This window comes from Oncorhynchus mykiss, chromosome 10, assembly GCF_057628025.1.
Source record: "Oncorhynchus mykiss isolate SJ-2025 chromosome 10, ASM5762802v1, whole genome shotgun sequence".
NCBI lineage: Eukaryota > Metazoa > Chordata > Actinopteri > Salmoniformes > Salmonidae > Oncorhynchus > Oncorhynchus mykiss.
In genome coordinates, this window is record NC_143031.1 from 83015321 (window position 1) to 83027113 (window position 11793).

Consider the following 11793-nt stretch of genomic DNA (forward strand, 5'->3'; position numbering starts at 1 on the left):
TTCACAAACAGCGGGACTTTTATTTTTGAAGGAAAATCGCCGAGGTCAAGGTCTTATTCTTGCTAGGTCTTGCTTATTTTTATTGGCGGAATTGAGCTATAATAAAGAGGTAAACCCTTTCCTCTACTTCCTTAGAAATGGACTTCCTGTTTCAACACAGAAAGCTGCTGATAGACTGAGGTGGTTGTGTTGATATCCAGCCAGTCCCATAAACCTCTAACAGGCCAACACTGTACAATATATTCATAAAAAATATTTATGTTGAATGTGCGTAGGACTGACTGACCCTCCTGCTAGATAGAAGTCCAGCTAGGTACCTAGCGTAGGACTGACTGACCCTCCTGCTAGATAGAAGTCCAGCTAGGTACCTAGTGTAGGACTGACTGACCCTCCTGCTAGATAGGGGTCCAGCTAGGTACCTAGTGTAGGACTGACTGACCCTTCTGCTAGATAGAAGTCCAGCTAGGTACCTAGTGTAGGACTGACTGACCCTCCTGCAAGACAGGCGTCCAGCTAGGTATCTAGTTTAGGACTGACTGACCCTCCTGCTAGATAGGGGTCCAGCTAGGTACCTAGTGTAGGACTGACTGACCCTCCTGCTAGATAGGGGTCCAGCTAGTTACCTAGTGTAGGACTGACTGACCCTCCTGCTAGAAGATCCACACTTCCAGGAGGCTGCAGAAGGAGAGAGGCTGTTTGATTGGGCATTCCAGGAGGCGGCAGAAGGAGAGAGGCTGTTTGATTGGACCTTTCGTAAGTTTTATCGTTATTTTAGTGTTCATGTTTGATTTACATTTTCGGCAGCCTGAATTAAAGCAACAGACAACCAGAACATGTTGAACCATCCTGCCCGTCTATTCTGCCTGGTCTCCCCACCTCCAGGGGTTGACTACAACTGTTGATCTGAAGCTGTGAACAAAGATATGGGGTCCAGCTCCCCAAGAAGGTTGATCATCCTGGAACACGACTCAGTTCCTTTTCTCAACACCATGTCGATGATGTCACGTGCCTTCTCTGCCCTCTCAGCGATTCCCCCTTTCGTGAGTCCATTTCCTAATTTCCTTCAGACAGAGTGAGTTGTAATCCCGTAAAGAATCTAAGGAAGGTCTTTGGTCAAGACGTCAACGTGGTGGTGTGTATCTTTGACTATCCTGACTATCAGCTTCCCCATCTGTATAGGACAAGAGATCATTCCAGTTCATCGCCTTAATTGCGTTTTCAAAATCATGTTGTGGAAATTCTTCCACAGAGAGACACTCGAAGTCAATCTGAAATGAGCTGGAAAGGTTCAAACCAATCAGGATCTCTCCCTGGGCATACCCAACTCAATGTACCATAGTACACATGTCAATCAGGAGCTCTCCCTGGGCAGACCCAACTCAATGTACCATAGTACACATGTCAATCAGGATCTCTACCTGGTCAGACCCAACTCAATGAACCATAGTACACATGTCAATCAGGATCTCTCCCTGGGCAGACCCAACTCAATGTGCCATAGTACACATGTCAATCAGGATCTCTCCCTGGGCAGACCCAACTCAATGTGCCATAGTACACATGTCAATCAGGATCTCTCCCTGGTCAGACCCATCTCAATGTACACATATCAATCAGGAGCTCTCTCTGGTCAGACCCAACTCAATGTGCCATAGTACACATGTCAATCAGGATCTCTCTCTGGTCAGACCCAACTCAATGTACCATAGTACACATGTCAATCAGGAGCTCTCTCTGGTCAGACCCAACTCAATGTGCCATAGTACACATGTCAATCAGGATCTCTACCTGGTCAGACCCAACTCAATGTACCATAGTACACATGTCAATCAGGATCTCTACCTGGTCAGACCCAACTCAATGTACCATAGTACACATGTCAATCAGGAGCTCTCCCTGGTCAGACCCAACTCAATGTACCATAGTACACATGTCAATCAGGAGCTCTCCCTAGTCAGACCCAGCAGTTGTCTTATATATGGCTATACACAGACAAGTTATATTTAAATGATTTGGCAAATTTCATGAATCATTAACGTTTTGCTTCATTTATGTGACCGACCAATACTGGTTCATAACATTTGACAGACCAACACCTCACCAGTCTTCTTCGCTCTAAAATGAGACCTTGAAACTGAGATATCTCCTTCTCAAGTCTGGGCTTACTGCCAAATTACAGCTACTGATAGTGAGGATCTGTACAGTCGGCCACTTAATGAACACACATTGGTTTATAGAAAAGCACATGAATAAAACACGTGTTTTAAAGAATAGAAAACATTACAATTTAAAATAATTTAAGTGTCTTTGTCCACAGACTAGGAGACAGGCCTCAGCATCTTCAGATTAGGTGGAGAAGTGTCTTTGTCCACAGACAAGGAGACAGGCCTCAGCATCTTCAGATTAGGTGGAGAAGTGTCTTTGTCCACAGACTAGGAGACAGGCCTCAGCATCTTCAGATTAGGTGGAGAAGTGTCTTTGTCCACAGACTAGGAGACAGGCCTCAGCATCTTCAGATTAGGTGGAGAAGTGTCTTTGTCCACAGACTAGGAGACAGGCCTCAGCATCTTCAGATTAGGTGGAGAAGTGTCTTTGTCCACAGACTAGGAGACAGGCCTCAGCATCTTCAGATTAGGTGGAGAAGTGTCTTTGTCCACAGACTAGGAGACAGGCCTCAGCATCTTCAGATTAGGTGGAGAAGTGTATTTGTCCATAGACTAGGAGACAGGCCTCAGCATCTTCAGATTAGGTGAAGTAGTGTCTTTTGTCCACAGACTAGGAGACAGGCCTCAGCATCTTCAGATTAGGTGGAGAAGTGTCTTTGTCCACAGACTAGGAGACAGGCCTCAGCATCTTCAGATTAGGTGAAGTGTCTTTTGTCCACAGACTAGGAGACAGGCCTCAGCATCTTCAGATTAGGTGCTACAAGACAGAGGATGTAGGAGAGATCAGAAAGTATGGAGAAGATTGAGGAGTGAGATACACCTGAGATAATGATGTGATGATGGTCCTATGATACACCTGAGATAATGATGTGATGATGTCCTATGATACACCTGAGATAATGATGTGATGATGGTCCTATGATGCACCTGAGATAATGATGTGATGACATCCTATGATACACCTGAGATAAGGATGTGATGATGGTCCTATGATGCACCTGAGATAATGATGTGATGACATCCTATGATACACCTGAGATAGTGATGTGATGATGTTCCTATGATACACCTGAGATAATGATGTGATGATGGTCATATGATACACCTGAGATAATGATGTGATGATGGTCCTATGATACACCTGAGATAATGATGGCCCTATGATACACCTGAGATAATGATTAGATAATCATGTGATGATGGTCCTACGATACACCTGAGATAATGATGAGATAATGGCCCTATGATACACCTGAGATAATGATTAGATAATTATGTGATGATGGTCCTATGATAAGAGTAATTTATTACAGGCAGCAACACAAAAAAACATGCTTCCATTCTGAAAAGTACTTTATCTTTGATCTGAGTAGCTATGTTGTTATTTTACCTATATTTAATCATTCCACATATTCAAGGGAGGGAGAAAAGAAACCGGTCTTACCTAGATTCACTCAAGTACTTAACAAGATGGTGTTCATGTTCACTGAGAGCTTTGAGACAAGCTCCCATCACTTCTGGTCCTTTAGGGAGGACTGCGTTCAGTAGTTCTCATTCGCTCCTGTTCAGTTGTTTCAGCTGTTATTCTGGAGTACTCTTCATCACCAATCATGCTCTTTGACGACAGAACATCTGCTATTGGCTTTGGGTTTTTGACTCCGTGAATGAGTTCAGCCCTGTGTTTCTTCAGAAACTCCTCAGCAGGAATCCCAGGGAGTGTTAATGCTGAAGGGGGGTGAATGAAATGAATATGTCTTTAGGGTGAACAGCAGCTGTTTCTACATCTAACATTCTCTCCAGTTATCACCCCACTGAACATGATTCATGAAGACCTTCATCACCCCACTGAACAAGACTCATGAAGACCTTCATCACCCCACTGAACAAGACTCATGAAGACCTTCATCACCCCACTGAACATGACTCATGAAGACCTTCATCACCCCACTGAACAAGACTCATGAAGACCTTCATCACCCCACTGAACATGACTCATGAAGACCTTCATCACCCCACTGAACAAGACTCATGGAGACCTTCATCACCCCACTGAACACGACTCATGGAGACCTTCATCACCCCACTGAACACGACTCATGAAGACCTTCATCATCCCACTGAACACGACTCATGTTAGATCTTCAACAGTGTCCTTCATCACCCCACTGAACATGACTCACAAAGGTCTTCATCACCCCACTGAACATGACTCACAAAGGTCTTCAACAGTGTCCTTCATCACAACTTGAAGGGACGTTAGCTCTGTGACCTTGTCCACAAAGACAAACTTACGTGTTGGATGAGAGTCTTTGCTGTATTCATCTGAAAGACAAACAAGAGAAAATATCATAAAACACTTTAATAGCATCTGTTAGAAAAGGACATTGATGATTGACATACTGTTCATGTCCAGTATTTCTTACCTTTTGATACCACTGATTTCCATACTGTCCTCTCATCATCCCCGATTAACTCCATCTCAATGTCCACCCCTGTGTTTCCCATTATCATCTTACAACAGCTGGGTGTGGTGTTTGCAGGTAACAGCTGTATCTTCTGTAGGAGGCCATATGGTGCAACGAGAGAGCGAGAGCGAGAGCGAGAGAGAGAGAGAGAGTAGGAGAGAGAGAGAGAGAGAGTAGGAGAGAGAGAGAGAGAGAAATAGAATGATATTCTAGTAATTCATATACAATATGACAGATTCATGTCCTCAGCCTGATAAAACTGCACCTCTGGATAGATGGAAGTGGAGAGGGGATTCTTGAGTGCAAACCAACTGTTCATCTTTAAGGGCCCATTTGGACTTGGCAGGAGAAATTCAGAATATCCTTGGGACACCTGATCTTTCTCCCGTTCCCGAACAGCCTACAAAATGAGAGATGTAAGTAGTCAGTCACAACAATGTAGTCTCATAATTCACACAACATGCAGCTCACTGGGCAATCCATTTTTGTCAACACTATCGTTATTGATTTACCATTATTTTACCAGATAAGTTGACTGAGAAGAGATTCTCTTTTACAGCAACGACCTGGGGAATAGTTACAAGGGAGAGGGAGAGGGGATAAATGAGCCAATTGGAAGCTGAGGATGATTAGGTAGCCATGATGGTATGAGGGTCAGATTGGAAGTTTAGCCAGTTTAGCCAGTAAGTACTCTTACGATATGTACCATGGGATCTTAAGTGACCATGGAGAGGACACCCATTTAATGTCCCATCTGAAATACAGCACCCTACACAGGGAAATGTCCCCTTCACTGCCCAGGGGCAATGTCCCCTTCACTGCCCAGGGGCAATGTCCCCTTCACTGCCCAGGGGCAATGTCCCCTTCACTGCCCAGGGGCATTGGGTTCTCCTCCGACCAGAGGTATGTGTGCCATCTACTGGCTCTTCAACTGAATGAGACAGAAATAGATTTGTCACAGAGCTGCATGTTGTCTTTGTAATCTCGAGATTTTCAACAAACTATCAGCTTTCCTTCAGTAAGATTCAACATACTGTTGTCACTTCAGTAATAGTGCCTCACCTCTTTCTGACTGGAGTTTCTGAGGAGCAGGTACAGCCTTGAAATTATTGTTGACTTTTTTACTGCCATGTAGAGGACCACATCACAGTGGACATCTACGATCCAAGAAAGGATATAGCTCAGTATAACAGCGATAGCTGAGAACTTGGGATGGAGAATCTTAACATGGAATCTGGTGACTTCATGCACTTCCTCTAAAGACACTCCATGTTCCTCTACATGAAGAATCTTCATCTCATTCCTCAGGGAAGGGTTGGTCCCTGAACAACACAATACAAAGGAGACAGAAAGACATATTTTATTATTCATCCAACTAAAACACAAAGAATGTGCAGTACCAGATCACAGTAAACTCAAACTCCCATAATAGTTTATTCATTAATTCAGGAAGTGAAACTCAGTTACATGGAAATGTCTTTCTGAATACTATTTCTACATGGTTTTACCTAAACAGACAAAGTGTGGCAGATGAACTTCCTCCAGTTCACCTAACTCCATAGTAATGTCCAGCAATGGACCACCTTGTGTGTACTGCATGTCTTTCAGAAGTTGACTGTAGGGTTCCCAGTTCCTGAAGTGATACTTCAGAATTACATCTCTCTCACACAGCCAGCGGAGCCCAGCCACTGTGCACTCATAACTCCCTTTGGGTGTCCTGTGTCTGAAGGCAACAACAAGATATGGGAGAGAGGGTCAATCATCAAATGGAGAGGTTGGATTAGAAGACTATTCCCAAAGGTAACAGGGAAATACACTAGCAGGTGGAATGAAATGTTATAAGTAGTTATTTTACCTGAACATTGTCACTCCCTGGACAGTGGAAGTCAAGGGTTCAATCTGAAGCCAGTGTGTGGAGTCCTGAACAAGGACAAGCATGTCAGTAATACATATGGGGCCTGTTTCCTGGACACAGATTGAGTCTAGTGCTGGACTTAAAGCATGCCCAATGAAAGTTTCAATAGAAAGTTCTTTAAGGTCCAGGACTAGACTTAATCTGTGTCTGGGAAACTGGCCCATTAACCAAAGTAACTAATTTAACGTATTTATCCAATTAAACTGTTGAATGACAAAATATGACAACAGCTAAAATCCTGCATGCCTAAAAGCAGAACACAGGAGTCTATATACCAGTTTGAATGGTTGGTCAGTACACACCTGGCTTTGAGACTGTGTTTATATTACTAAAGCAGAACACAGGACTGTCTATATCCCAGGATGAATGGTTGGTCAGTACACACCTGGCTTTGAGACTGTGTTTATATTACTAAAGCAGAACACAGGACTGTCTATATCCCAGCATGAATGGATGGTCAGTACACACCTGGCTTTGAGACTGTGTTTATATTACTAAAGCAGAACACAGGACTGTCTATATCCCAGTATGAATGGTTGGTCAGTACACACCTGGCTTTGAGACTGTGTTTATATTACTAAAGCAGAACACAGGACTGTCTATATCCCAGTATGAATGGTTGGTCAGTACACACCTGGCTTTGAGACTGTGTTTATATTACTAAAGCAGAACACAGGACTGTCTATATCCCAGTATGAATGGTTGGTCACTACACACCTGGCTTTGAGACTGTGTTTATATTACTAAAGCAGAACACAGGACTGTCTATATCCCAGTATGAATAGTTGGTCAGTACACACCTGGCGTTGAGACTGTGCCGGACTCCTGCAGGTATGTAAAAGTAAGAATTTACATTATGACTTACCTCAACATGGTCACAAGTCTTACAGCTCTGAGGAATCCCTGAAGTCAAAAGTAGTTGTTATTTAAAATGGACAATCTCATGTAATAATGAATTAATCATTATTAAATAGACTTGTAATATAACTAAGCAACAGTCTCAGAATGTACACTCATTAGCATACCATAATCTGACATTAGCGTTATATTAATTAATGTTTGTAGAAGCAGGAAACAACATCATTCTGGTCCATGTTTTGTAGATGTTGGGGGCCTGATTTCTGGTAGATTCTAGGATGAGAGTTTAAAGGTAGAGTCAGATAAATGTATGTTGTACGAGCAGCACCACCGATATTGTGATGAGCAAGATGCCCGACTTCTCTCTCACACAGTCACAAACAGTATCTGCCCATCTTCACTCTCTTACAGAATGTTAGTCACGGGACCAAAACAGCGGAGAAGTTTAGCCTTGCTCTCCAACACTCTTAGTTGTTGTAGAAATTGACCCACTATGCTGTTTACTTTGTGCATCTACGTCATATCGCTGACTCTACCTTTAAGTTTGTTTTGACAAAATAGATCATGATTGTGCTCCTTGTCTGGGACTCAAGTATAATGAATGCTTTAAAACTACTTTGACTTAAAAACAATTATCAGTTAACTCACATTTCTGGGGCGGCAGGGTAGCCTAGTAGTTAGAACATTGGACTAGTAACCGGAAGGTTGCAAGATCAAATCCCCGAGCTGACAAGGTACAAAATCTGTCATTCTGCCCCTGAACAGGCAGTTAACCCACTGTTCCTAGGCCGTCATTGAAAATAAGAATTTGTTCTTAACTGACTTGTCTAGTTAAATAAAGGTAAAAAATAAATGTAAAAAACCCTCACATTTCTCAGGTCCAGGCTTGATCCAACTCTCTCCACCATGGTCTCTGGTGTCCTCAGGTCCAGGCTTGATCCAACTCTCTCCACCATGGTCTCTGGTGTTCTCAGGTCCAGGCTTGATACAACTCTCTCCACCATGGTCTCTGGTGTCCTCAGGTCCAGGCTTGATACAACTCTCTCCACCATGGTCTCTGGTGTCCTCAGGTCCAGGCTTGATACAACTCTCTCCACCATGGTCTCTGGTGTCCTCAGGTCCAGGCTTGATACAACTCTCTCCACCATGGTCTCTGGTGTTCTCAGGTCCAGGCTTGATACAACTCTCTCCACCATGGTCTCTGGTGTCCTCAGGTCCAGGCTTGATACAACTCTCTCCACCATGGTCTCTGGTGTTCCAACAGAACACATTAAAACACACCACTACTACTAATCTAACTGTCTGTAGGTCCAACAGAACCCATTAAAACACACCACGACTACTAATCTAACTGTCTGTAGGTCCAACAGAACACATTAAAACACACCACTACTACTAATCTAACTCTGCCACTAGCTCTGCCACCTGTCACCATTACTACTAATCTAACTACTACTAATCTAACTGACTAGCTCTGCCACCTTTCACCATTACTACTAATCTAACCACCATTACTACTAATCTAACTACTACTAATCTAACTACTACTAATCTAACTGACTAGCTCTGCCACCTGCCACCATTACTACTAATCTAACTGATTAGCTCTGCCACCATTACTACTAATCTAACTACTACTAATCTAACTGACTAGCTCTGCCACCATTACTACTAATCTAACTACTACTAATCTAACTGACTAGCTCTGCCACCATTACTACTAATCTAACTACTACTAATCTAACTGACTAGCTCTGTCACCATTACTACTAATCTAACTACTACTAATCTAACTACTACTAACCTAACTGATTAGCTCTGCCACCACTACTACTAATCTAACTGACTAGCTCTGTCACCTGTCACCACTACTACTAATCTAACTGATTAGCTCTGCCACCATTACTACTAATCTAACTGACTAGCTCTGCCACCACTACTACTAATCTAACTTACTAGCTCTGTCACCTGTCACCACTACTACTAATCTAACTACTACTAATCTAACTGACTAGCTCTGTCATCACTACTACTAATCTAACTGACTAGCTCTGCCACCATTAATACTAATCTAACCACTACTAATCTAACTACTACTAATCTAACTGACTAGCTCTGCCACCATTACTACTAATCTAACTACTACTAATCTAACTGACTAGCTCTGTCACCATTACTACTAATCTAACTGACTAGCTCTGCCACCTGCCACCATTACTACTAATCTAACTACTACTAATCTAACTACTACTAATCTAACTGACTAGTTCTGCCACCTGCCACCATTACTACTAATCTAACTACTACTAATCTAACTACTACTAATCTAACTGACTAGCTCTGCCACCTGCCACCATTACTACTAATCTAACTACTACTAATCTAACTGACTAGCTCTGCCACCTGCCACCATTACTACTAATCTAACTACTACTAATCTAACTGACTAGCTCTGCCACCTTTCACCGTGGATTGAAACACAGAAGCCAAGCCACACCACTGCTTCTTGACACACTGCCTGCTTAACCAGGCAGCCAGCTGCACCAATTTGTCGGAGGAAAGTCCGGCCGCCACAAGGAGTCGCTAGAGCGTGATGGGATAAGGACGTCCCAGTCAGCCAAACCCTCCAGACAGCGCTGGGACAATTGCGGCCGCCTCATGGGTCTCCTGGTGCGTCCGGCTTCGGCACAGCCCGGGATCGAACCCGGATCTGTAGTGAAGCCTCAAGCACTCGGGAGCCCGATGGGGATTCTTTTATGTTACTTAGATTGACACACCAATCGATCTCAGAGGGCTACTAAAACACTACTACTAATGTAATTGTAGGAATGACTCCAGAGGAAAACACAATGAGGAAACATCGCTATTTGACTCACCTCTGAATGTGTTGGTCATCTATCTGACACAGGGTCACTGAGAAGGCGGAGTAAATCCCAAACCCAGGATAGAGGGGTTCAGTGAACGTGGTGTGTTCTGTGTGAAGGTGTGTCAGTGTACCAGAGGAGGACACGCTATAGAAGGTCAAAGTACCAGCTGGCCAGTCCAGATACACTCCAACTCTGTTAGAAACATGACGAGGGATGGATCTGCTGACTCCATCATGTTTAAATAAATAACCTTTGTCAAAGCAGACTAAACACCAAGACTTCCTATTGTCTCCAATCCTACGGTCACTCCCCCTTTCCTTCCTCTTCAGTCCTTTGTACACCACACCAATGTCCGCCATGCCACCACCCCTCTCCACCTCCCAGTAATAACGACACCCAGATAAGCCTTCTCTGCAGAGAACTTGATAAAGACAGTCAAATCTGTCTGGATGGTCTTCATAATGCTGGTCCTCCACCACCCGTTTCAACTTCCTGTTCCCCTCAGACAGTATCAGGTGGGGGTTTGCTGTATTTGGGTCCAGGGTGAGATGACAGGCATCTGTAGACAAAAGGAGAGTTTAATCAAACCACATCTTCATATAAAATGTTGTTTTGTAGGTACAGAACAAGTATTGATTAGTTAATATGTTACTATAGTGCTGAATATACAGTTAATTAGGATTGAAGAGACTTACATTTCCTCAGCCCTGATTTCAGCCAACACTCTCCACCATGATCCACACTGTAGGAGAAACAGGTTATTGACTGACAAAGACCTAATAAAGCAGTCAACATTTAAACCATATTGTTGTGTTCTGGTGCACTATCCCAGTTCATTACTATCCTACCTACTGCATACAGAACAGAGTACAATTCATTACTAGAGACATACAGGTATTCTATCCTACCTACTGCATACAGAACAGAGTACAATTCATTACAAGATACATACAGGTATTCTATCCTACCTACTGCATACAGAACGGAGTACAATTCATTACTAGAGACATACAGGTATTCTATCCTACCTACTGCATACAGAACAGAGTACAATTCATTACTAGAGACATACAGGTATTATATCCTACCTACTGCATACAGAACGGAGTACAATTCCAACAGGATATCAGAGATGCAGAAGAAGAGTATTCATGTGGTGATGATGTATGCTGTGTTGGAGTGCTCAGCCTGCTGAGTAAACTTCCCCTTAATTATACTATCATGTCCTCATGTTACTGACCCTACTACACTACATATGACACAACCACTGCTCACACTATCAGGACATCTATTCTGACTTACTTCAGCTTCATCCGTTTATATGTGGGATCCACCAGAGCAGATGAAAGCAGTCCCCCTGCAGAGTCTCCTGGGTGATTGTAGCTCAGGTCCAGCTCTTTCAGGTGGGAGGGGTTTGACCTCAGAGCTGAAGACAGAGCAGCACAGCCCTCCTCTGTGACCAGACAGCCAGACAGCCTACAGAGAGACACAACAGCTGTCTAGGTTGGTGTACTGGTGTCAAT

General features: G+C 43.4%; 1 protein-coding gene across 1 annotated transcript; it reads right to left on the bottom strand.

Annotated features, from left to right (window-relative positions):
* LOC118966664 (uncharacterized) lies at nt 1–11767 on the bottom strand. Its single transcript, XM_090188143.1, has 13 exons — nt 11573–11767; nt 10966–11012; nt 10280–10829; nt 8273–8652; nt 7411–7448; nt 6486–6550; nt 6139–6353; nt 5693–5952; nt 4896–5030; nt 4589–4721; nt 4380–4487; nt 3610–3890; nt 1–2922 (listed from the first exon to the last, which is right to left on the bottom strand). The coding sequence occupies exons 1-12, from the start codon at nt 11581–11583 to the stop codon at nt 3691–3693; spliced, it is 2142 nt and encodes a 713-aa protein (XP_090044269.1). The 5' UTR covers nt 11584–11767; the 3' UTR covers nt 1–2922; nt 3610–3690.
* Between the last annotated feature and the right edge of the window lie 26 nt (nt 11768–11793).